This window comes from Leucopleurus acutus (assembly GCF_964270905.1).
Source record: "Leucopleurus acutus genome assembly, chromosome: 11".
NCBI classification, from domain to species: Eukaryota; Metazoa; Chordata; class Mammalia; order Artiodactyla; family Delphinidae; genus Leucopleurus; species Leucopleurus acutus.
This window is the reverse complement of record NC_139152.1, coordinates 31,998,582-32,026,243: the sequence shown is the minus strand read 5'-3', so window position 1 is coordinate 32,026,243 and position 27,662 is coordinate 31,998,582. Positions and strand designations below refer to the sequence as shown.

The 27,662-nt window shown below is 36.9% G+C and overlaps 1 protein-coding gene across 1 annotated transcript in view; it reads left to right on the top strand.

Moving 5' to 3' along the window:
- LOC309968911 (proton myo-inositol cotransporter-like) overlaps nt 1-27,662 on the top strand; it is a gene marked incomplete at its 5' end in the record, with an annotated part of 213,054 nt that overhangs the window by 105,007 nt on the left and 80,385 nt on the right. Inside the window, one exon of the mRNA XM_082850430.1 lies at nt 3,096-3,304. Within this exon, the coding sequence (XP_082706556.1) occupies nt 3,096-3,304 (209 nt within the window). The remainder of the gene's footprint in view (nt 1-3,095; nt 3,305-27,662) is intronic.

Sequence of the window (27,662 nt, the reverse complement as noted above, 5' to 3'; positions counted from 1 at the left end):
CCTTAACTAGTATAGAGTTCCTCCTCTCTTAGTCTCATGTTAAAATTTTCATCAGTATCACAGCAAAGCAAACTCTTACTTATTCTTCTTATTCTCCAGTATGCATATCATTGGAGGAACAGTTTTTCCTCAAGAAACTGGTTACTGCTGCCTACTAAAAGTTTGGGTGGATGATATAGCTGGAATAGAAAAGTTGCATTGAATTAGTTGAGAGGGGAGAAGGTCAGGGAGGTAAAAACATTTTTTGCTGAGCTTTCTCTTTGTGCTTAGGTACCAAAAGAATGATTTCACTTAATTCTCCCAACAGCTCAATGAAATGGACACTGTCATCTGTGCATTAAAATGTTACGTAACTTGATCAGGGTTTTGTGGTTAATGTGTCCAGAGGTGAAGTATGACCCAGGTCTGCTCCTACCCTCTCTCCATCATAAACAAGTTACCTGATCTCTTGTGTATTTGGTCTCTACAAAGCCATGGTAATTTATTTCTATCAAAATATTTTTATCATGAAAGATAATTAAAATATAGTAAAATAAGCTCCTTTGTTTTACTTTTAGAAATCTTAGGATGTAAATGTATAAAACATGTTTTATCTTGACTAGTCTCTGAAAACAGGCTTTAATATATCCTTAAAGTTTGGCAATAGAGTGTGAGTTCCTTTTTCCTACCCTAGTATTAAGGCATTGAATTGTAAATTTCAGACCTAGACTCTTGAGACTTAGAGATTTCAGAAGGCTGGAGGGCTAAAGTAGTCTGTCTTCTACAGCTCGCTTTAAAAAACAGGCTAATATGTATCTCTATATTTTTCTTTTTGTATTTTCCCTTTTCTTCCCTTTTCTTTTTTCTTTTTAAAAAATATTATGTTCTGGGATTAAATAGTGAGTAGTAAAGTGCAAAGTATTATGTGAGCATCTTCGGGTCTAAAAATGATTCAGTTTCTGTATTCATTTCAGTGCTTCTTTGAAGTATTCAGTGCACCCCTTTAATCTTAATTCATCACTAAGGGGGTTTGGAAAACGGAAGGAAAGATCAAGAAAGGTATAGAGAAATGAAAAGTAAAGGCTTTCATCTTTAGTACTTTTTTTATTTATTTCCTAATCCAATATATTTGGTTTCTACCTTTTTATTGCTTTTCTTTTAAATAATTGGCAATGTAGGATAACCTTTTTTCTTAAATTTTTAAAGAGAGAACACACTGAATAGAAATTTCATTCATTTACAGCATTAAAACACACATTAAGATTTGGTTATACAAGTTATCATCTTAAGGGAAAGAGGCCAGAAATATGCATTTGTGTGAGCTGATCTCTCTAGTTCTCATCAGATGAGTCTTCAGAAGAAAAGATCTGGTCATATCTAGAGTAACAAAAGAAGGAAAGGTCTGGTTATATCTAGAGTAACAAATAGTTTCATTGGAAAGAATTTCTGTGTAAATAACTTTGCAGAGCTAATGATCCAATAGAGTTGCTGCATAAAAGTTTACTGTGAGTGTGAAACAGTTTTCTGTTTACTTTATATAGACAGTTTCGATATATATAGCTGTTTTTGTATCATTTCATAAAACATTTACTAAATGCCTACTGTGCAAGATACTTTATAAGGTGCTATGCGGAATATAAAGTTAAATATGCAGTCAAGTGAAATAGGTAAATAATTTATTATAATACAAGGTATAATGACATAAATAGAGGTCAAAAATGTTTTCTAGGTGAGCAGAGGAAGGAGTGATTAAGTATTGGTGTAATTATCAATACTTATGGATTAAAGTATAAAACATGTCTAATAAGATTTCCTTTAATATTGTAGGCCAAGTGATTAGTCATTCATAAACACTTTGTTCACTTTCTAAATCTTAGTTAATTTTTCTGAGTGTATTTGTAGCTACTGTTTGAGTAGGAGGTACTCTTAACATCCATGTAGCAATTGTGTTTTGTTTTTCTACTCTTTTTGGAAGTAAAATGAAATTGCCTGGAAAATAATAGACTTACTCACAAGATATGTGTCTTCAGGACTGCTATACTTTTGGTTTAGCATGGCTTAAAAGTTAGAACAGCTTTGAAAAGTGTATTGAGTCTTGATTTATGAATGCCAGTGAGTATGGGTTGTTATGTAATCAGGACTGGCCTTCTGAGCTCTACCACCATAAATCTACCATGGAAAATATTCTGGGAACTTGGATCAATAGAAAACATTCAGGTGTCCTAGATTCATAGAAGCCACCAATTTAAAGAGACCTTGAAGTTTATGTAATCAACTCAGTTTAAAAAGATTGAGGCCTAGAGGTATTAGGACATTAGTCCAGTGGTCAGAATAATTTGGAAAGATCTTTGATATTGATATATTCATATTGCTATTTTTGTTATTTATCTGGTAGATTTAAAGTGCCATGCTTATTTGTTATTTAGAATTTTGTCAGTCATTAAGAAGAGACATTTGAAGAAGATGACAACTTAAAACATTAGCAGCTTTTTCATATTTCTAGTCATTTTAATAATGATTATTAGCATCTGACTTCATCTTTTTTCTGCTATCGGCTGCTATGTGCTTTCCTAACTCTCCCTCCACCCCCCCATTTTTTAAGTAAAGTGCTTTTTTGTCTAAAAAAATGATGCTTGATGGCAAAATGAAATCATAACTAATCATTTACAGAGAAGAAATAACTGTAAAGCAATACATCTGGGCATTTATTTTAATGAAAAGTATATCTTTTAAACAGATATCAGAGAGTTTTGTCTTAGCCCCATTTTTATATTGTAAATTACAGAATTATATTGTATTAGATAGGATGGTGATTTTGGTGTTTTGCATGTTGTGTTTGGTTCAGAACGCCTATCCAAAATTATCGTGACTTTTGTCCATTCTTTTTCATTGTAATTTGTGCGAGAGATAAAGAAGAATCAGATTTTTCTCATTTTTCAATTTTTCACTACAATATAAAAATATCTTTTCTGGTGACATGCACATATGATGAAAAGAAAATCATTCTAATTTTTACCATTATATGTTATTCCTAGTGTGGTGAACACAAACCTTTTATTCATACTCAATGCTATTAAGACCACATTTTACAACCATGTATTGATTTCTTATTACAGGTACATGCTGGGACTTGCAGCAATTCCAGCAGTTATACAGTTTTTTGGCTTTCTCTTTTTACCTGAAAGCCCTCGATGGCTTATTCAGAAAGGACAGACTCAGAAGGCCCGTAGAATTTTATCTCAGATGCGTGGTAACCAGACCATTGATGAGGAGTATGATAGCATCAAAAACAACATTGAAGAAGAGGAAAAAGAGGTTGGCTCAGGTATGTGGATTTTATACATATATGAATTTTAAAACTACATAATAGTTTTACTTATAAATTATATTCTTTTAGTATTATTTAATGTCGCTAAATGATGAAGTGGGTTAATATGTATAACTAAACCAAAATAAACATATTTTAATTTTAAAAGCAATATAATAATGTTATAAAAGAATGAAGAAAACACTGCCATAATGCCACTGTCCTCAAATAATTACTATTTTTATTTTTGTAATTTCTTTTATTTTAAGTCAGATATACTTGACATAGTTGTCATTTTGAGTGTGGGGACATTTTTTGAGTATATATTTTACATATAAATATTTAATATATAAATATAAGTATGTATTATTGACCTTCTATATTAAATAAAAGTTCAGTTTGAACTGTTGTCAAAATAAATCACTTTAGTAAAATTAAATACCTTGTTTACATGTGTTACATTGATTTCCATACTAATTTTTATAAAGACTAAGAATACCTTCATATACTAGTTATGGAATAATTTTGCATTTCCCTGTTTTCATTAAAATGTTTAATTGTCTAATCACAATTTAACCATGTCAGAAACCAAAAAAAGCATGGTTCTGGTTAACTTATGTTGATGAATTTATTTTCAGAGAAGAAATCACATAGGGATTTAAAAATTCTCAGGCAAGATCTGTAATCTTGACAGTCTGATTTGGGTAAGCGATTTGCCAGATGGGAATGATGGGAAAAGGTAGACATTTTACAATTCCCGGCTGAATTCACATTCCCCCAAATTGTTTCATTTTCTCTCAACCTTCCTTCTGCCTCTACATTAATTGGTGGTTCAATGGAGATGCTTACTTATATTAGTCAAATTATTTTTCATACCTGAGAAAATGCCAAACACACACACAACCCTTTATTGATACATGTCATACACAAGTCTTGGAAGGTCTGTTCACTCACTCTTACTATCTTTTGGTAGAGCTGAAGAAGCAATAGAATGAACACTGCAGAAACTGGTCACTGTGGTAGCCACACATGGTTTGACTTACATATACACAGTACATGATAGTTACATACACAGTGTGATCTTATTACCTCCTTGCTCAGACAAAAGCCCCTCAGACAAAAGCCCCTAGATAATTGTGAGCCCACTCTAGGTGAAGGTCATTTTTAGCAAAAAGTTTCTGAGTATATACCATGTGCCTGGCATTTCCTATACTCTGCACATTAGTGCAAGTATTAAAGAGAATTTTGTTTTAATAAAATTAATTCACTTAGTTCAAGATTGGGTTAATTTTTAAAATACAATTTTAAGTGTCTATTTTTAAAATTTTAAATTTTTAAAATACAATTTTAAGTGTCTATTTAAATTACAAATAACTTCTTTCATGCTTCTGTCTAAATTCCTCTCAGCAGCTGCTTGAATGAAATATGAGGTTGTTTCATATTGTAATCAATAACGTAATGTAATTACATGTAATCAGTATACTTGAAACCCATGTGCTAATAATGTGTGAGTGGAAATCTTTTCAGAGTATTAGGTTATATTAAATACTACTTAGAACATAAGTTTTTATTAATTTATGTTAAGGATAGAAACAACAACTTAATAAAAAAACACTTCTTGTTTAGGAGTAGGGATACCACTGACTTTACTACAAAGCATTGAACATGTAGCTTCACTTTGACTACTTAAAAAGTTGTGTGACTGGTCTAGCCATGCACTTGTTGACGATGCACGCTGTTTGAGTCTCATGACTATTTGGAATGTGTAACCAAATGGGTTTTTAGAAACTTGAGGTAGATAGGATTGCAGTTATCTGTGTCTGCTTTAGTTTTTATTAGACGTCTTTGGGAACTAAGTAGGACACTATTTTATGTATACCTATTGGATATAGATAAAATAGTTAGCTATTTACCTATTTCCTCATATTGCTTTATATGCACATTTGGCACAAATATTTTTTAAAAAATTATATACATAAAATTTATTTGTTATGCATTACATATTGATAGAAAACTTAAAGGCAGATATCACTTCAAAGATAAAGTGGCACAAATCTTAATACCATAATATTATCCACTGAATCCTAATTTGTCTTATGCTTGGGCAAATATTGTAAACTTTGTAACTAATAGGATTAATAATTTTTCCATTTCTGGATTTGTATTATTTGAGTACTGTCATCTTGCTTAATTTTAAAACTAATCTCATGTTCTTTTATAAAGGTAAAGAATTAATAGCATTATGGCATGAATGCACACAGACAGTTTTGCCAGGGTTACACAAGCACCAGTAATTTGGGGCTTCATTTTTGTGACTGATAAATTTGACCACAGTAAAACGTATTCTGCACAGTATGAATTTTATTGCATCATTTTCATCTCAGTTCAGTTGGAAAATAGAGAGTAGTGCTAGGACTTGTGTTACAAACCAGAAGATCCTGCCCTCAGTCACTTTACATTTGAAAAGATAGGCTAGATGGACAACTACACATGAAGAAACAGCTAACTTTGAAATAACAAAAATGTTCTGGCTCAGAGAACAGTCAGCCATTGTGTTGGAGGGTTAAAGAGTGACTTATGTTAATCTGTCCATGGATTCTGATGAATTTTGAGCCATGACTTCAAGCCCAGGAACTCTGAGTAGTGGAGGGTAGTTGCTTGGAGGGACGAACCTTGTCCTAGGCACCATAAAATACTCAGCTATTCCAGTAAGGTAGAAAATGGTTGTTTAATACGACCACCTTTCCTTTTGGCAGAAATGTTTTATCATCAGATGTGGTGGCTTAGTTACCTGCTACCTGTGAGCCAAATAGGTCTGATTCCAGATCAGTAAACGATGTCCTTCTCTCAGAGTTTCCAGTGGATTTGTGACTTGTGACTATAATGGTACTTGGTTATGTGACCCTCCTCTATTTGTAGGATTTTTTTCCTTGGTCACTTGAGTTTAAATTTGACCTCTTTGAGGAAAATAGGCATAGCTGCTGAACTATGTATTAATTTTTTGGATGTGTGAAATGTCAGTGTATATGGGACTTATTTACTTCCTGTTTCAAAACATACTTTATGACTTTATGTAGTGAATATGGTGGCTTCTCTGACCAGGTCTGCAGGAGAAGTGAGACTCATAGGCCATGCTGTGGAACAGGATTGGGTTATAATGGGATTTCATCTCTTCTTCTGCACATGACATAAAAGTCGACCTCTTTAGCATGTGATTTCTCCACTATAGGGGAAAAAAGGCAGTTTATGGAAAAAGAAGCAAACAGTTTTCATTTGTGTTCAACACTGTTTATACATCCTGTAGGACTAATAAAGTGAGACTAGAAGAAACGACAGCTTGGTTGGGAAAGCTCTCAGAATTGGGAGACAGGGAAATGAAAGACTTGTCCTGGCTCCATTCCAAACTTGTAATCCTAAAAGGATTTTGGGGGGAGCACTGAACCTCAGTTTTCTATTAGGTTTTTAAGAAAAGAGAACCAGATTATAACAGCTCCACAGTCTGATTTTTTAGTTTTAAAAGTCTGTGAGAAATGCCTGTTTTAAAATTTCTAAATACTGGAACTTCCCAGGTGGTCCAGCGGTAAAGAATACGCTTTCCAATGCAGGGAACGCAGGTTTGATCCCTGGTCGGGGAACTAAGATCCCACATGCCACAGGGCAGCTAAGCCCGCATGACACAACTACTGAGCCCATGTACCTCACCTAGAGAGCCCCCCGTGTGCTGCAAACTACAGAGCCCATGTGCTCTGGAGGCTGCACGCCACAACTAGAGAGAATCCCACATGCCGCAATGAAGATCCTGTGTGCAACTAAGACCCGACGCAGCCAAAAATAAAAAAAATTAAAAATAATAAAATAAAAATTCTAAATACTATACAAGAGTCTTTCATTCTGAAATACTTATTGAGTGACACTCAATAAATGTGGGGATGTGGCAGTAAGTAGATAGACAAGGTTCTGGCCCACTGGGAAGAGGTACACAACTGATAAATAAAAGAGTAAATAATTACCAGATAACTACAAATTGTGGTAATTGCTTTGAAGGAAACAAACAGGATAATAACATACTTATAGAGGGACTGAAGAGGGGCTACTTTAGGTGGTATGATTAGGAAACGCTTCTCTGAAGAGGTGAGTTTGAATGGTGATAAAGCATCAGCAATGTAGAGAACTAAAGGGAAGATGGTTCTAGGCAGAGGGAACAGCAAATGCAAAATGATACGTATTGTTAAGTTACCAGATTAATTTTCTTGGAACATTTTGATTATATATATACATGTACATGTACCAGAGTTTAAAGACATTTCAGTAATAACTAACTATACATCTTTATTTATCCCAGGTTGCCAAGCCAAAGCTTGGAATTAGTAGAGACACAATTACTACTTTAAGAATTAAAGGCACATTTGAGTACAAAATAATATACCATTTCTAACATTTTGTTGCTTATCTCTTATGGTTTATCTTATTAGTTTATTTCACGTTGCATAGATGTGGAATAGAGTCATGACTTGTATGTACATGCGCACTTAGGCTGCTTCCAAGTCTAGGCTATTGTTAATAATGCTACAGTGAACACAGGGATGCATTTATCTTTTTGAATTAGTGTTTTGGTTTTCTTCGGGTAAATATCCGGAAGTGAAATTGCTGGGTCATATGGTAGTTCTATTTTTAGGTTTTTAAGGAACCTCCATACTGTTTTCCACAGTGGCTGCACCAATTTACATGCCCACCAACAGTGTAGAAGTGTTCCCTTTTTTTCCACATCTTCGCCAACATTTGTTATTTGTGGTCTTTTTGATGATAGCCATTCTGATAGGTGTGAGGTGATACCTCATTGTGGTTTTGCTTTCCATTTTTCTGATGATTAGTGATGTTGAGCATCTTTTCATGTGCCTGTTGGTCATCTCTGTGTCTTCTTTGGAAAAGCGTCTATTCTATGTCTTTGACCCATGTTTTAATTGGGTTGTTTGTTTTTTGCTATTGAGTTGTATGAGCTGTTTATATTTTGGATATTAATCCCTTATTGGTCATATGATTTGCAAATATTTTCTCTCATTCTGTATGTTGTCTTTTCATTTTTTCGATGGTTTCCTTTGCTGTGCAAAAGCTTTTAAATAGGTCCCATTTGCCTAAGGTGACAGATCCAAAAAACATTGCTTTGGTTTATGTCAAAGAGTGTTCTATGCTTTCTTGTAGAAGTCTTATGATTTTCAGTCTTACGTTTAAGTCTTTAATCCATTTTGAGTTTATTTTTGTATATGGTTTGAGAAAATGTTCTAATTTTATTCTTTTACATGTAACTGTCCAGTTTTCCCAGCAGCACTTATTGAAGAGACTGTCTTTTCCTCATTGTGTATTCTTGCCTTCTGTGTCATAGATTGACTGACCATAAATGTGTGAGTTTATTTCTCTCTATTCTGTTCCATTGATCTATGTGTCGGTTTGGGGGCCAGTACCATACTGTTTTGATGACTTTGTAATATAGTCTGAAGTCAGGAAACATGATACCTCCAGCTCTGTTATTTTTCTCAAGATTGTTGTGGCTTTTCAGGGTCTTCGTGTTTCCATACAAATTTTAGAATTACTTCTTTTATTTCTGTGAAGTATGCCACTAGTAGTTTGATAGGGATTGCATTGACTCTGTAGATTGCCTTGGGTAGTATGGTCATTTTAACAATATTAATTCTTCCTATCCATCAACATGGTATATCTTTGCATCAGTTTGTGTCCTCTTCCATTTCTTTCACAGCATTTTATAGTTTTCTGAGTACAGGTATTTTATTTCTGTAGTTAAATTTATTCCCTAGGTATTTTATAGTTTTTGATGTGATGGTAAATGGGATTTTTAAAACATTTCTCTTTCTGATATTTTATTTTTAGTGTATAGAAATGCAACATATTTCTATATATTAAATTTGTATCCTTCTGTATTTAAACTTCACTGTATTAATTGATGAGCTCTAGTGCTTTTTCAGTGGTGGCTTTAGGATTTTCTATGTATAGTACCATGTCATCTGCAAACAGTGACAGTTTTACTTGTTCCTTTCAAATTTGGATTCCTTTTATTTCTTTTTTCTTGTCTGCTGTGACTGGGACTTCCAATTCTATGCTGAATAAAAGTGGTGAGAGAGGGTATTCTTGTCTTCTTCCTGATCTTATAGGAATCCTTTCAAATTTCACTGCTGAGTATGATGTTAGCTGTGGGTTTTTCATATTTGGTTTTATTATGTTGAGGTATGTTCTCTCTATACCCACTTTGTGGAGAGTTTTTATCATAAACGGATGTTGAATTTTATCAAAAGATTTTTCTGCATCTATTCAGATAATCATATGATTTTTATTCTTCATTTTGTCAATGTGGTTTATCACATTAATTGATTTGTGGGTATTGAGCCATCTCTGGGATGAATCCCACTTGATCATGGTGTATGATTCTTTTAATGTATTGCTGGATTTGATTTGCTATTATTTTGTTGAGGATTTTTGCATCTATGTTAATCAGTGCTAATGGCCTGTAGTTGTTTTTCTTGTTTTTGATATTTCTGTCTGTTTTTGGTATCAGGGTGTGCTGGCCTCGTAGAATGAGTTTGGAAGCATTCCTCCCTCTGCAATTTTTGGGAATAGTTCAAGAAGGATACATGTTAACTCTTCTCTAAATGTTTGGTGGAATTCACCTGTGAAGCCATCTGTTTCTGGACTTTTGTTTGTTGAGAGTTTTGATTATTGATTCAATTTCATTACTGGTAATCAGTCTGTTCATATTTTCTATTTCTTTCTGGTTCAGTTTTGGGAGATTGTACATTTCTAGGTGTTTGTCCATTTCTTCTAGATTATTCATTTTATTGGCCTATAATTGTTCATATGATCCTTTGTATTTCTGTGGTGTCGGTTGTAAGTATTCCTTTTTACATTTCTGATTTAATCAATTTGGGTCCTCTCTCTTTTTTTGTTGGTCAGTTGGCTTAAGGTTTATCAATTTTGTTTATCTTTTAAAAGAACCGGCTCTTCATCTCATTGATCACTTCTATTGTTTCTTTAGTTTCTATTTTATTTATTTCTACTCTGGTCTTTGATTTCTTTCCTTCTACTAACTTTGGGTTTTGTTTGTTCTTTTTCTAGTTCCTTAGGGGTAAGGTTAGGTTGTTCATTTGAGATTTTTCTCATTTCCTGAGGTTGGCTTGTATCACTATGAACTTCCTTCTTAGAACTGCTTCTCCTACATCCCATAGATTTTGGGTCATTGTGCTTTGTTTTCATTTGTCTCCAGGTTTTTTTTTTTTTTTCTCCTTTGATTTCTTTTTCCATCCCCTCACTTCAGTCTGTGTGTGTCTTAGATCTGAAGTGAGTCCATTGTAGATAGCATATATATGAGTTAGTTTTTGTATCCATTCAGCAACTCTATGTCCTTTCATGGGAGCATGTAGTCTATTTAAATTTAAAGTAATTATTGTTAGATATGTACTTACTGCCTTTTAAAAAAATTGTTTTGGTGTAGTTTTGTAGTTATTTTTTGTTTATTTCCTTTTGTTCTGTGCCCTTGTGATTTGATGACTGTCTTTAGTGTTATGCTTTGATTCCTTTCTCTTTTTTTGTTTGTATCTATTATAGGTTTCTGGTTTGTGGTTACCATGAGGTATATGTATAGCAATATATGTATTCATATATATATATATATATATATATATATATATGATTATTTTAAGCTGCTGATCTCTTAATTTCAAATGCTATTTAATAATCCTGCATTTTATTCCCCTTTCCCAGGGTTACTTTTTTTGATGTCATATTTTACATATTTTTGTTTTGTGTATTCCTTAACTACTTATTGCAGATACAGATGATTTTACTAGTTTTGCCTTTTAACCTTTTTACTGACTTTGTACGTGGTTGATTTACTACCTTTACTGTATTTTTGCCTTTACCAATGAGCTTTTTCTTTTAGTAATTTTCATGTTTCTAGTTGTGGCCTTTTCTTTTATGCTTAGAGAAGTTCCTTGAACGTTTCTCGTAAAGGAGTTATGGTGCTGAACTCTTAGCTTTTGCTTATCTGTAAACCTTTTGATCTCTCCATCAAATCTGAATGAAAGCCTTCCCCGGTAGGTATTCTTTGATATAGGTTTTTCCCTTTCATCACTTTAAATATATTGTGACACTCCCTTCTGGCCTGCAGGGTTTGCAATGAAAAGTCAGCTGATAGCCCTGAGGGTCCCAAGTCTAGTGTCTGTGCACTGATGTGTGGTCCTCGGTCCTAGGCCCTCTGGTGGACATGGCCATGTCCAGGGGTGGCTATGGGCTCAAGGGGTCTTAAGGCCGCCTTCCTGCTTTTGGGAGGCTGTTTCCCCTTCAGGCTAGTTGCTTGGCCTGAGGCGTCCCAGTATAGGTGCTTATAGCCTAGTGGGCAGGGCCGGGTCCCTAGGCTGATAAGCTAGAGGGAGGGCTTGCTAACACCACTGTCCATGTGGTAGAACAAGCTCCCCAAAATGGATACTGCCAGTGTTTGTGTCCCCAGGGTGAGCTCCAGTTGCCTCCTGCTTCTGGAGAGTCTCCAAGATCAGCCTGCATCTGACCCAGGGTCCTTTAAAATTACTGTTTCTGCCATAGGTCTCTGAGCATATGGTATGTGTGCCCTTTAATAGTTGAGTCTACATTCCACAGCCCTCTGGCTCTCCTGAATGTAAGCCCTACTGGCCTTCAAAGCCAAATTTTCTGGGGGCTTGTTTTCCCAGTGAGGGACCCTCTGCAATTGTAATTATCCTCCCATTTGTGGGTCGCCCACCCGGAGGTGTGGGTCTTGACTATACCTCTGCCTCTCCTATCCATCTCATTGTGGTTTCTTCTTTATATCTTTAGTTGTATAATATTTTTTTCTGGTAGGTTCTGGCCTTTCTCATCAATAGTTGCTCTGTAAATGGTTGTAATTTTGGTGTGCCCGTGAGATGAGGTGAGCTTAGGGTCTTCCTACTCCACCATTATGGACAAGATCTCTTTATTTTTTTGTTGTTTTTTTAAATGAAGGTATAGTTGACATATAACTTTATATTAGTTTCAGGTGTACAACATAATGATTTGATATATGTACCTACTGTGAAATGATCACCACAATAAGTTTACTTAACATCCATCACCACACATAATAAAAAACATGTTTTTCTTAACTTTTTCAATTTCTTATCCAGCACCAGAGAACACGTATTTTTCTAGGGTGGTGTCAAAGGAGAGTGAAGGCCGTTGCTGACATGCTTAGCAGAACCCCTTAGGCAGGGCTCAGGGAAAGTACGAAATAAGGCACCATCTCTGTCACTCTCTTCTGGGCTCTGCATTGGGGGATTAAGGCAGGATCATTGGAGGGAAAATGTAAACAAAGAAAGCTTTTTCTCCCTAGAAAAATATGCAGATGTTGATGTTAGAACCATTACAGAAAGACCAGGGAAAGTGTTTTGGGAGTGTGGAGTTGTCAGGGCAGCTTCAGTGCAACAACAGGTTGATAAAGGGAGCCAGGCAAGGGGGAGACTGGGTCCAGACCTCCGGTGGCAGGGGCAGCCTCCTGCAAATCTGTTCATCTGTTTACAGCACATGGTCATTCTCAGGAATTTAAAACTGTATATGGACTTTCTTTTAAGGCAAAAGCTTTTTTGTGTGTCCTATCTATCTATACACACACACACAAACAGAAATATATATATATATATATATATATATGTATACATATATATATATTTTACAGTTAATATTACCTAGATCACCTAAATCACGGATACTTCCAAAATTGATTTATTTCATGAAAAAGTGTCACTGAGAAAGCTGGCCCTACCCTTTGGGCACTAAAATCTTAATATTTAGGTATATGTGAGAAGTAGCAGCCTAGAGGCACTAACTAATGCTTTAAACTGAAATTAGATCCAGGCCTACTGGTTGCTAGTCACTATTGTAGTGCATTCAGGGTTACCTATACAGTGTATAATCTTTGCAGAAACACTTACATCAAGAAGATTTACATTGTTTAACTGTATCAACAAATCAACTCAGTAATCTGGGAGAATGTTGGTTCTGTGTTTTCCCTTTGTTGGGTAGTTTAATCTCTAGCCTGGAAAGGAAGAATGCTGTAGGGTAGAAAATTTATTCAAGACCCTCCTGTGAGTTCGTTTTTTAAAACCTGGTTTGATTTACCTCTAGCTCTTTGGGGGTCACATCTATGGTGTACAGGAAAGAACAGCTGCATCTCTCTCTTTTTTCCCTCCAGTAATTTTAAAATTAGGTCATCAAGACTCATATCCTCATAAGTCAGTTTCTTTTCCTGTGAACTGATATTGTCTGTGGTCATTTCAACAAATCATGTTCTGCAGAGAGGTCAGAAAGTGTAGATATATATCATCGATTTTGATAGAAATCCTTACAAAAGTTTCTTTAGAAATCTAATTCCAACCTAATGACATTGCAGTGGAATGCTCATTGCAGGTGACATCTGCTGCACTTAGAGCAAAGTGTCATTTTTCCTAATATTTCTGGTAGTTTTGCTTATATTTTCTTCGTGTGATAGTACAGTGCTTTCTGACCCAAAGTAATTGCATGTATGCTATTTACTGGGTGAACTTGAAATAGATATTAACAAATTGTTTCTCAGCAAGATGACAACCAAATTTCCACATGTAGGCCAAGAAAACATATCTATATTCTATATTCTTGACATTGTCACAAAATTGCCCAAATTGTCAATGTGTGAGGTTGTTATATGTATCTCCTATGGTAAAGGGTAGATTAAAATAAAAGGTCAAGTAAAAAGCTGCTTTAATTTTCTATCCTTGTGTTAAAAAGCTGTAAGCTGAAGGATTATTAAAACAATATATAATTCTATTGTCTTTTTAAAAAAATTTTGATGGCTGTGTCAGATATTAGTTGTCGCACACGGGATCTTTGTTGCAGCGTGTGGGCTTCTCTCTAGTTGTGGCGTGCAGGTTTTCTCTTCTCTAGTTGTGGCATGTGGGCTCCAGAGCGCATGGACTCTGTAGTTTGTGGCATGCAGCCTCTCTCATTGAGGTGCCTGAGGTCAGTAGGTGTGGTGCACAGGCTTAGTTGCCCCGTGGCATGTGGGATCTTAGTTCCCCAGCCAGGGATTGAATCTGTATCCCCTACATTGGAAGGTGAATTCTTTATCACTGGACCACCAGGGAAGTTCCTCAGATTTTAGTTAAACTTACTTTTTTAGGCATCATGACTTATTTAAAAGAACCTCTATTTAATTCAACATGGCTTTAAATAAAGGTTGGTTTGGATTTTTTAAACTCCAGAGAATTTTTAAAATCATAAGCAGAATTAGAATAGTTCTTAGACAAAGAGATAAGTAATGGCATAGAGAAGATTTTCCACTCGGCAAATCACAGGAGAAGGAAGTACTTTTCACATTACCTGTAGCCTTTCAAGCCATTTTCACTGATTTGTATTGAAAATGCAGATTGTCTTAGGAAGTTGATAGGTAGTACTTGATGGTTCATCCTTCTGCTTTCTTGCTACGATGTACTTAAATCCATATTTCATAAAAAAAATCCATGCTAGTTTTGACTGTGTCAAATTTTTCCTTTTTACTCCTACACATCGTGAAGTTTTTCTATATTTAATACAAATAGGAGGAGAAAACCCAACAAAGTACATTGCAAAAGGAATATAGTTCTTGAGTTGCTGCTTTAGGGTAGTTCATTTCCAACTTAAGACTAAACCCATCATTCAGCACAAGTGATAGTCTGGTTTGTAAATAAAACTCTGGTCTGGAATTTTTTTCCTTGAGAAAAGACAAGTTGTTGTGCCCTTTAAAGGTTACCTAGTGTGTGGAGAAGGTTAGAGGAATATTCTGAAGAAAACCCAATTATCTCCATCTCAGAGGGGAAGGCACATGAACCACTCTTGAATGTTGGGACTTTTTAGTGATAACAGGAAAGTTCCATTGATGGGCTGTAGAATCACAATATTAATAACCATGTCATGTGGTATCTGAAGAACCTTACCTATTAACAAATATCAGAAGAGATCTTCTCGAATGTTTCTCAAAGATCGAAGAATTACTCTTAATTTTTTCTATTGTTTTTTTTTTAACATCTTTATTGGAGTATAATTGCTTTACAATGGTGTGTTAGTTTCTGCTTTATAACAAAGTGAATCACCTATACATATATCCCCATATCTCCTCCCTCTTGCGTCTACCTCCCACCCTCCCTATCCCACCCCTTTAAGTAGTCACAAGCACCGAGCTGATCTGCCTGTACTGCGTGGCTGCTTCTAACTAGCTATCTATTTAACATTTGGTAGTGTATATATGTCCATGCCACTCTCTCACTTCGTCCCAGCTTACCCTTCCCCCACCCTGCATCCTCAAGTCCATTCTCTATATCTGCATCTTTATTCCTGGCCTGCCACTAGGTTCTTTAGAACCATTTTTTTGCCTTTTTTTTTAGATTCCATATATGTGTGTTAGCATACAATATTGGTTTTTCTCTTTCTGACTTCACTCTGTAGGACAGACTCTGGGTCCCATCCACCTCACTACAAATAACTCAATTTCATTTCTTTTTATGCCTGAGTAATATTCCATTGTATATATGTGCCACATCATCTTTATCCATTCATCTGTCGATGGACACTTAGGTTGCTTCCATGTCCTGGCTATCGTAAATAGAGCTGCAGTGAACACTGCGGTACATGACTCTTTTTGAATTATGGTTTTCTCAGGGCATATGCCCAGTAGAGGGATTGCTGGGTCACATGGTAGTTCTATTTTTAGTTTTTTAAGGAACCTCCATGCTGTTCTCCATAGTGCGTATATCAGTTTACATTCCCACCAACAGTGCAAGAGGGTGCCCGTTTCTCCACACCCTCTCCAGCATTTATTGTTTGTAGATTTTTTGATGATAGCCATTCTAACTGGTGTGAGGGGATACCTCATTGTAGTTTTGATTTGCATTTCTCTAATGATTAGTGATGTTGAGCATCCTTTCATGTGTTTGTTGGCAATCTGTATATCTTCTTTGGAGAAATGTCTGTTTAGGTCTTCTGCCCATTTTTGGATTGGGTTGTTTGTTTTTTTGATATTGAGCTGCATGAGCTGCTTGTAAATTTTGGAGATTAATCCTTTGTCAGTTGCTTCATTTGCAAATATTTTCTCCCATTTTGAGGGTTGTCTTTTCATCTTGTTTATGGTTTCTTTTGCTGTACAAAAGCTTTTAAGTTTCTTTAGTTCCCATTTGTTTATTTTCGTTTTTATTTCCATTTCTCTAGGAGGTGAGTCAAAAAGGATCTTGCTGTGATTTATGTCATACAGTGTTCTGCCTATGTTTTCCTCTAAGAATTTTATAGTGGCCTTACATTTAGGTCTTTAATCCATTTTGAGTTTATTTTTATGTATGGTGTTAGGGAGTGTTCTAATTTCATTCTTATACATGTAGCTCTCCAGTTTACCCAGCACCACTTATTGAAGAGGCTGTCTTTTCTCCACTGTATATTCTTGCCTCCTTTATGAAAAATAAGGTGACCGTATGTGCGTAGGTTTCTCTCAGGTCTTTCTGTCATTCCGTTGATCTTATTTCTGTTTTTGTGCCAGTACCAGACTGTCTTGATTACTGTAGCTTTGTAGTATAGTCTGAAATCAGGGAGCCTGATTTCTCCAGCTCCATTTTTCTTACTCAAGATTGCTTTGGCTCTTCAGGGTCTTTTGTGTTTCCATACAAACTGTGAAATTTTTTGTTATAGTTCTGTAAAAATGCCATTGATAGTTTAATAGGGATTGCATTGAATCTGTAGATTGCTTTGGGTAGTATAGTCATTTTCACAATGTTGATTTTTCCAATCCAAGAACATGATATATCTCTCCATCTATTGGTATCATCTTTTATTTCTTTCACCAGTGTCTTATAGTTTTCTGCATACAGGTCTTTTGTCCCCTTAGGTAGGTTTATTCCTAGGTATTTTATTGTTTTTGTTGGAATGGTAAATGAGAGTGTTTCCTTAATTCCTCTTTCAGATTTCTCATCATTAGTATATAGGAAGGCAAGAGATTTCTGTGCATTAGTTTTGTATCCTACTACTGTACCAAATTCATTGATTAGCTCTAGTAGTTTTCTGGTAGCATCTTTAGGATTTTCTATGTATAGTATCATGTCATCTGCAAACAGTGACAGCTCTACTTCTTCTTTTCCGATTTGGATTCCTTTTATTTCTTTTTCTTCTCTGATTGCTGTGGCTAAAACTTCCAAAACTATGTTGTATAGTAGTGGTGACAGTGGGCATCCTTGTCTTGTTCCTGATTTTAGTTGTAATGGTTTCAGTTTGTCACCATTGAGAACGATGTTGGCTGTGTGTTTGTCATATATGGCCATATATGGTCATATATGTTTATTATGTTGAGGTAAGTTTCCTCTATGCATACTTTCTGCAGGGTTTTTATCATAAATGGGTGTTGAATACTGTTGAAAGCTTTTTCTGCATCTATTGAGATGATCATATGGTTTTTCTCCTTCAATCTGTTAATACGGTTTATCACATTGTTTGATTTGTGTATATTGAAGAATCCTTGCATTCCTGGGATAAACCCCACTTGATCATGGTGTATGATCCTTTTAATGTGCTGTTGGTTTCTGTTTGCTAGTACTTTGTTGAGGATTTTTGCATTTATGTTCATCAGTGATATTGGCCTGTAGTTTTCTTTTTTTTTTGGGCTTCTTTGTCTGGTTTTGGCATCTGGGTGATGGTGGCCTTGTAGAATGAGTTTGGGAGTATTCCTCCCTCTGCTATATTTTGGAAGAGTTTGAGAAGGATAGGTGTTAGCTCTTCTCTAAATGTTTGATAGAATTTGCCCGTGAAGTCATGTGGTCCTGGGCTTTTGTTTGTTGGAAGATTTTTTTTGTTTGTTTGGTTTTTTTTTTCATTATGCAGGCCTCTCACCGTTGCAGCCTCTCCCGTTGCGGAGCACAGGCTCTGGACGCACAGGCTCAGAGGCTATGGGTCATGGGCCCAGCTGCTCCGTGGCATGTGGGATCTTCCTGGACCGGGGCACGAACCCGTGTCCCCTGCATCGGCCGGCGGACTGTCAACCACTGCGCCACCAGGGAAGCCCATGTTGGAAGATTTTTAATCACAGTTTGAATTTCAGTGCTTGTGATTGATCTGTTCATATTTTCTGTTTCTTCCTGGTTCAGTCTCGGAAGGTTGTGCTTTTCTAAGAATTTGTCCATTTCTTCCAGGTTGTCCATTTTATTGGAATATAGTTACTTGTAGTAATCTCTCATGATCCTTTGCATTTCTGCATTGTGAGTTGTTACTTCTCCTTTTTCATTTCTAATTCTCTTGATTTGAGTCTTCTCCCTTTTTTTCTTGATGAGCCTGGCTAATGGTTTATCTATTTTGTTTATCTTCTCAAAGAACCAGCTTTTAGTTTTATTGATCTTTGCTACTGTTTCCTTCATTTCTTTTTCATTTATTTCTGACCTGACCTTTATGATTTCTTTGCTTCTGCTAACCTTGGGTTTTTTTGTTCTTCTTTCTCTAATTGCTTTAGGTGTAAGGTTAGGTTGTTTATTTGAGATGCTTCTTGTTTCTTAAGGTAGGATTGTATTGCTATAAACTTCCCTCTTAGAACTGCTTTTGCTGCATCCCATAGGTTTTGGGTCGTCGTGTTTTCTTTGGCATTTGTTTCTAGGTATTTTTTGATTTCTCATTGATTTCTTCAGTGATCTCTTGGTTATTTAGTAGCGTATTGTTTAGCCTCCATGTGTTTTTACAGATTTTTTCCCATAATTGATATCTAGTCTCATAGCATTGTGTTTGTAAAAGATACCTGATACGATTTCAATTTTCTTAAATTTACCAAGGCTTGATTTGTGACCCAAGCTATGATCCATCGTGGAGAATGTTCCATGAGCACTTGAGAAGAAAGTGTATTCTGTTGTTTTTGGATTGAATGTCCTATAAATATCAATTAAGTCCATCTTGTTTAATGTATTATTTAAAGCTTGTGTTTCCTTATTTATTTTCATTTTGGATGACATGTCCTTTGGTGAAAATAGGGTGTTAAAGTCCCCTACTATTATTGTGTTACTGTCAGTTTCCCATTTTATGGCTGTTAGCATTTGCCTTATGTATTGAGGTGCTTCTATGTTGGGTGCATAAATATTTACAATTTTTATGTCTTCTTCTTGGATTGATCCCTTGATCATTATGTAGTGTCCTTCTTTGTCTCTTGTGATAGTCTTTATTTTAGTCTATTTTGTGTGATATGCGAATTGCTACTCCAGCTTTCTTGTGATTTCCATTTGCATGGAATATCCTTTTCCATCCCCTCACTTTCAGTCTGTATGTGTCCCTAGGTCTGAAGTGGGTCTCTTGTATAAAATATATATACGAGTCTTGTTTTTGTATCTATTCAGCCAGTCTGTGTCTTTTTGTTGGAGCATTTAATCCATTTACATTTAAGGTAGTTATAGATATGTATGTTCCTATTACCATTTTCTTAATTGTTTTGGGTTTTTATTGGAAGTCTTTTCCTTCTCTTGTATTTCCTGCCTAGAGAAGTTCCTTTTCCATTTATTGTAAAGCTGGTTTGGTGGTGCTGAATTCTCTTAGGTTTTGCTTGTCTCTAAAGGTTTTAATTTCTCCTTTGAATCTTAATGAGATCCTTGCTGGTTAGAGTAATCTTGGTTGTAGGTTTTTCCCTTTCATCACTTTAAATATGTCCTACCCCTCCTTTCTGGCTTGCAGAGTTTCTGCTGAAAGACCAGCTGTTAAATAATGGGGATTCCCTTCTATGTTATTTGTTAGTTTTCCCTTGCTGCTTTTAATATGTTTTCTTTGTATTTAATTTTTGAGAGTTTGATTAATATCTCTCTTGGCATGTTTCTCCATGGATTTATCCTGTATGGGAGTCTCTGTGCTTCCTGGACTTGATTGACTCTTTCCTTTCCCATATTAGGGAAGTTTTCGACTATAATCTCTTCAAATATTTTCTCACTCCCTTTCTCTTTCTCTTCCTCTTCTGAGACCCCTATAATTCGAGTGTTGGTGCATTTAATGTTGTCCCCGAGGTCTCTGAGACTGTCCTCAATTCTTTTCATTCTTTTTTCGTTATTCTGCTCTGCAATAGTTATTGCCACTATTTTATCTTCCAGGTCACTTATCTGTTCTTCTCCCTTAGCTATTCTGCTATCGATTCCTTCTAGAGAGTTTTTTATTTCATTTATTGTGTTGTTCATTTTTATTGTTTGTTTGCTCTTTAGTTCTTCTAGGTCCTTGTTAAACGTTTCTTGTGTTTTCTGCATTCTATTTCCAAGATTTTGTATCATCTTTACTATCATTAGTCTGAATTCTTTTTCAGGTAGCCTGTCTATTTCCTCTTCATTTGTTTAGTCTGGTGGGGTTTTGCCTTGCTCCTTCATCTGCTGTGTGTTCGTCTTCTCACTTTGCTTAACTTACTGTGTTTGGGTCTACTGTTCGTTGGTTGCAGGTTCGTACTTCCCATTGTTTTTGGTGTCCGCCCCCAGTGGCTAAGGTTGGTTCAGTGGGTTGTGTAGGCGTCTTGGTGGAGGGGACTGGTGCCTGTGTTCTGGGAGATGAGGCTGGATCTTGTCTCTCTGGTGGGCAGGACCGCATCTGGTGGTGTGTTTTGGGGTGTCTGTGACCTTATTATGATTTTAGGCAGCCTCTCTGCTAATCGGTGGGGTTGTGTTCCTGTCTTGCTAGTTGTTTGGCACAGGTTGTCCAGCACTGTAGCTTGCTGTTTGTTGAGTGGTACTCGGTCTTAGCTTTGAGATGGAGATCTCTGGGAGAGATTTTACCATTTGATGTTATGTGGAGCCAGGAGGTCTCTGGTGGACCAGTGTCTTGAACTCGGCTCTCCCACCTCAGAGGCACAGGCCTGACATCCGGCCGGAGCAGCAAGACCATGTCAGGCACATGGTTAGAAGAAAAGGGTGAGAAAAAGAAAGAAAGAGAGAGAGGGAGGGGGGGGAGGGAGGGAGGGAGGGAGGGAGGGGGGGAGAGAGAGAGAGAGAGAGAGAGAAAGAAAGAAAGAAAGAAAAATAAATAAATAAATGAAATAAAGTTATTAAAATAAGAAATAAAAATAATTTTTTAAATAAAAAAATTATAAAGTAATTAAAAAAGAAGAAAAGAAAGAAGATAGCAACCAAACCAAAAAACCAATCCACCTATGATAACAAGTGCTAAAAACTGTACTAAAAAAAAAAAACCCCAGACAGGACCCGAGGCCAAATGGTAAAAGCAAAGCTATACAGACAAAATCACACAAAGAAGCGTACACGTTCACAAAAAGAGACAAAGGAAAAAAATATATATATATATGTCTATATATATATATATATATATATAAAATAAAGGAAGAGAGCAACCAAATCAATAAACAAATCTACCAATGATAATTAAATTTAAATACTGAACTAAGATAAACATAAATTCAGAAACAAATTAGATGCAGAAAGCAAGCCTCAAGTCTACAGTTGCTCCCAAAGTGCACCGCTTCAGTTTTGGGATGATTTGTTGTCTATTCAGGTATTCCAGAGATGCAGGGTACATCAAGTTGATTGTGGAGATTTAATCGCTGCTCCTGAGGCTGCTGGGAGAAATTTCCGTTTCTCTTCTTTGTTCTCACAGCTCCTGGAGTTCAGCTTTGGATTTGGCCCTGCCTCTGCGTGTAGGTCGCCTGAGGGTGTCTGTTCCCATCCTGTCTGGATGGGGTTAAAGGAGCAGCTGATTAGGGGGCTCTGGCTCCCTCAGGCTGGTGGGAGGGAAGGGTACAGAATGCGGGGCGAGCCTGCGGTGGAAGAGGCCGGCGTGACGTTGCAACAGCCTGAGGTACGCTGTGTGTTCTCCTGGGGAAGTTGTCCCTGGATCACGGGACCCTGTCAGTAGTGGGCTGCACAGGCTCCCAGGAGGGGAGGTGTGGATGGTGACCCGTGCTTGCACACAGGCTTCTTGGTGGCTGCAGCAGCAGCCTTAGCATTTCATGCCTGTCTCTGGGGTCCGTGCTGATAGCTGTGGCTCGCGCCCGTCTCTGGAGCTTGTTTAGGCAGTGCTCTGAATCCCCTTTCCTCGCGCAACCCGAAACAATGGTCTCTTGCCTCTTAGGCAGTTCCAGACATTTTCATGGAATCCCTCCCAGCTAGCTGTGGCGCAGTAGCCCCCTTCTGGCGGTGTTCACGCAGTCAACCCCAGTCCTCTCCCTGGGATCTGACCTCAGAAGCCCGAGCCTCAGCTCCCAGTCCCCGCCTGCCCCAGCGGGTGAGCAGACAAGCCTCTGAGGCTGGTGAGTGCTGGCCAGCACCAATCCTCTGTGCGGGAATCTCTCAGCTTTGCCCTCTGTACCCCTGTTGCTGCGCTCTCCTCCGTGGCTCCAAAGCTTCCCTCCCGCCAGCCCCTGTGTCCGCCAGTGAAGGGGCTTCCTAGTGTTTGGAAACTTTTCCTTCTTCACAGCTCCCTCCCAAGGTGCATGTCCTGTCTGTATTCTTTTGTCTCTGTCCTCTCTTTTTTCTGTTGCCCTGCCCAGGTACGTGGGGAGTTTCTTGCCTGTTGGGAAGGCTGAGGTCTTCTGCCAGCGTTCAGCAGGTGTTTTGTAGAAGTTGTTCCACATGTAGATGTATTTCTGATGTATTTGTGGGGAGGAAGGTGATCTCCACATCTTACTCCTCCGCTATCTTGAAGGTCCCCCTTTTCTAACGTTTTAAATTCAGTTTGGATAGAGTAGGCAAATAACATTAATTTTCTCCTCCTATACCACTGTACCTCAAGCCCTGTAAACCCTTTGGTTTACCCAGTGAGAGTGATTTTTAATCAGTTAACTTTAACGAATTTAACTTATTAAAGTATTTAATTTAACAAATTATTTAATTTTTTTTTCAACATCTTTATTGGAGTATAATTGCTTTACAATGGTATGTTAGTTTCAGCTTCACAACAAAATGAATCAGTTATATATATACATATATTCCCATATCTCTTCCCGCTTGCGTCTCCCTCCCTCCCACCCTCCCTATCCCACCCCTCCAGGCGGTCACAAAGCACCGAGCTGATCTCCCTGTGCTATGCGGCTGCTTCCCACTAGCTATCTACCTTACGTTTGGTAGTGTATATATGTCCATGCCTCTTTATCGCTTTGTCACCGTTTACCCTTCCCCCTCCCCATAGCCTCAAGTCCATTCTCTAGTAAGTCTGTGTCTTTATTCCTGTTTCACCCCTAGGTTTTTCATGACATTTTTTTTTTTAAATTCCATATATATGTGTTAGCATACGGTATTTGTCTCTCTCTTTCTGACTTACTTCACTCTGTATGACAGACTCTAGGTCTATCCACCTCATTACAAATAGCTCAATTTCGTCTCTTTTTATGGCTGAGTAATATTCCATTGTATATATGTGCCACATCTTCTTTATCCATTCATCCGATGATGGACACTTAGGTTGTTTCCATCTCTGGGCTATTGTAAATAGAGCTGCAATGAACATTTTGGTACATGACTCTTTTTGAATTATGGTTTTCTCAGGGTATATGCCCAGTAGTGGGATTGCTGGGTCATATGGTAGTTCTATTTGTAGCTTTTTAAGGAACCTCCATACTGTTCTCCACAGTGGCTGTATCAATTTACATTCCCACCAACAGTGTAAGAGGGTTCCCTTTTCTCCACACCCTCTCCAGCATTTATTGTTTCTAGATTTTTTGATGATGGCCATTCTGACTGGTGTGAGATGATATCTCATTGTAGTTTTGATTTGCATTTCTCTCATGATTAGTGATGTTGAGCATTCTTTCATGTGTTTGTTGGCACTCTGTATATCTTCTTTGGAGAAATGTCTATTTAGGTCTTCTGCCCATTTTTGGATTGGGTTGTTTGTTTTTTTGTTATTAAGCTGCATGAGCTGCTTATAAATTTTGGAGATCAATCCTTTGTCAGTTGCTTCATTTGCAAATATTTTCTCCCATTCTGAGGGTTGTCTTTTGGTCTTCTTTATGGTTTCCTTTGCTGCGCAAAAGCTTTTAAGTTTCATTAGGTCCCATTTGTTTACTCTTGTTTTTATTTCCATTTCTCTAGGAGGTGGGTCAAAAAGGACCTTGCTGTGATTTATGTCATAGAGTGTTCTGCCTATGTTTTCCTCTAAGAGTTTGATAGTTTCTGGCCTTACATTTAGGTCTTTAATCCATTTTGAGCTTATTTTTGTGTACGGTGTTAGGGAGTGATCTAATTTCATACTTGTACATGTAGCTGTCCAGTTTTCCCAGCACCACTTATTGAATAGGCTGTCCTTTCTCCACTGTACATTTCTGCCTCCTTTGTCAAAGATAAGGTGACCATATGTGCGTGGGTTTATCTCTGGGCTTTCTATCCTGTTCCATTGATCTATCTTTCTGTTTTTGTGCCAGTACCATACCGTCTTGATAACTGTAGCTTTGTAGTATAGTCTGAAGTCTGGGAGCCTGATTCCTCCAGTTCCTTCTTTCGTTCTCAAGATTGCTTTGGCTATTCGGGGTCTTTTGTGTTTCCATACAAATTGCAAAATTTTTTGTTCTAGTTCTGTGAAAAATGCCAGTGGTAGTTTGATAGGGATTGCATTGAATCTATAGATTGCTTTCGGTAGTAGAGTCATTTTCACAATGTTGATTCTTCCAATCCAAGAACATGGTATATCTCTCCATCTATTTGTATCATCTTTAATTTCTTTCATCAGTGTCTTATAATTTTCTGCATACAGATCTTTTGTCTCCTTAGGTAGGTTTATTCCTAGATATTTTATTCTTTTTGTTGCAATGGTAAATGGGAGTGTTTTCTTGATTTCACTTTCAGATTTTTCATCATTAGTATATAGGAATGCCAGAGATTTCTGTGCATTAATTTTGTATCCTGCCACTTTACCAAATTCATTGATTAGCTCTAGTAGTTTTCTGGTAGCATCTTTAGGGTTCTCTATGTATAGGATCATGTCATCTGCAAACAGTGACAGCTTTACTTCTTCTTTTCCGATTTGGATTCCTTTTATTTCCTTTTCTTCTCTGATTGCTGTGGCTAAAACTTCCAAAACTATGTTGAATAAGAGTGGTGAGAGTGGGCAACCTTGTCTTGTTCCTGATCTTAGTGGAAATGCTTTCAGTTTTTCACCATTGAGGATGATGTTTGCTGTGGGCTTGTCATATATGGCCTTTATTATGTTGAGGAAAGTTCCCTCTATGCCTACTTTCTGCAGGGTTTTTATCATAAATGGGTGTTGAATTTTGTCAAAAGCTTTCTCTGCATCTATTGAGATGATCATATGGTTTTTCTCCTTCAATTTGTTAATATGGTTTATCACATTGATAGATTTGTGTATATTGAAGAATCCTTGCATTCCTGGAATAAACCCCACTTGATCATGGTGTATGATCTTTTTAATGTGCTGTTGGATTCTGTTTGCTAGTATTTTGTTGAGGATTTTTGCATCTATGTTCATCAGTGATATTGGCCTGTAGTTTTCTTTCTTTGTGACATCCTTGTCTGGTTTTGGTATCAAGGTGATGGTGGCCTCGTAGAAGGAGTTTGGGAGTGTTCCTCCCTCTGCTATATTTTGGAAGAGTTTGAGAAGGATAGGTGTTAGCTCTTCTCTAAATGTTTGATAGAATTCGCCTGTGAAGCCATCTGGTCCTGGGCTTTTCTTTGTTGGAAGATTTTTAATCACAGTTTCAATTTCAGTGCTTATGATTGGTCTGTTCATATTTTCTATTTCTTCCTGATTCAGTCTTGGCAGGTTGTGCCTTTCTAAGAATTTGTCCATTTCTTCCAGATTGTCCATTTTATTGGCATAGAGTTGCTTGTAGTAATCTCTCATGATCTCTTTTATTTCTGCAGTGTCAGTTGTTACCTCTCCTTTTTCATTTCTAATTCTATTGATTTGGGTCTTCTCCCTTTTTTTCTTGATGAGTCTGGCTAGTGGTTTATCTATTTTGTTTATCTTCTCAAAGAACCAGCTTTTAGTTTTATTGATCTTTGCTATTGTTTCCTTCATTTCTTTTTCATTTATTTCTGATCTGATTTTTATGATTTCTTTCCTTCTGCTAGCTTTGGGGTTTTTTTGTTCTTCTTTCTCTAATTGCTTGAGGTGCAAGGTTAGGTTGTTTATTCGAGATGCTTCCTGCTTCTTAAGGTGGGCTTGTATTGCTATAAACTTCCCCCTTAGAACTGCTTTTGCTGCATCCCACAGGTTTTGGGTCGTTGTGTCTCCATTGTCATTTGTTTCTAGGTATTTTTTGATTTCCTCTTTGATTTCTTCAGTGATATCTTCATTATTAAGTAGTGTATTGTTTAGCCTCCATGTGTTTGTATTTTTTACAGATCTTTTCCTGTAATTGATATCTAGTCTCATGGCGTTGTGGTCAGAAAAGATACTTGATACAATTTCAATTTTCTTAAATTTACCAAGGCTTGATTTGTGACCCAAGATATGATCTATCCTGGAGAATGTTCCATGAGCACTTGAGAAAAATGTGTATTCTGTTGTTTTTGGATGGAATGTCCTATAAATATCAATTAACTCCATCTCGTTTAATGTATCATTTAAAGCTTGTGTTTCCTTATTTATTTTCATTTTGGATGATCTGTCCATTGGTGAAAGTGGGGTGTTAAAGTCCCCTACTATGAATGTGTTACTGTCGATTTCCCCTTTTATGGTTGTCAGTATTTGCCTTATGTATTGAGGTGCACCTATGTTGGGTGCATAAATATTTACAATTGTTATATCTTCCTCTTGGATTGATCCCTTGATCATTATGTAGTGTCCTTCTTTGTCTCTTCTAATAGTCTTTGTTTTAAAGTCTACTTTATCTGATATGAGAATTGCTACTCCAGCTTTCTTTTGGTTTCCACTTGCATGAAATACCTTTTTCCATCCCCTTACTTTCAGTCTGTATGTGTCTCTAGGTCTGAAGTGGGTCTCTTGTAGACAGCAAATATATGGGTCTTGTTTTTGTATCCATTCAGCCAATCTGTGTCTTTTGGTGGGAGCATTTAGTCCATTTACATTTAAGGTAATTATCGATATGTGTGTTCCTATTCCCATTTTCTTCATTGTTTTGGGTTTGTTATTGTAGGTCCTTTCCTTCTTTTGTGTTTCTTGCCTAGAGAAGTTCCTTTAGCAGTTGTTGTAGAGGTGGTTTGGTGGTGCTGAACTCTCTCAGCTTTTGCTTGTCTGTAAAGGTTTTAATTTCTCCATCAAATCTGAATGAGATCCTTGCTGGGTAGAGTAATCTTGGTTGCAGGTTTTTCTCCTTCAACACTTTCAATATGTCCTGCCACTCCCTTCTGGCTTGCAGAGTTTCTGCTGAAAGATCAGCTGTTAACCTTATGGGGATTCCCTTGTGTGT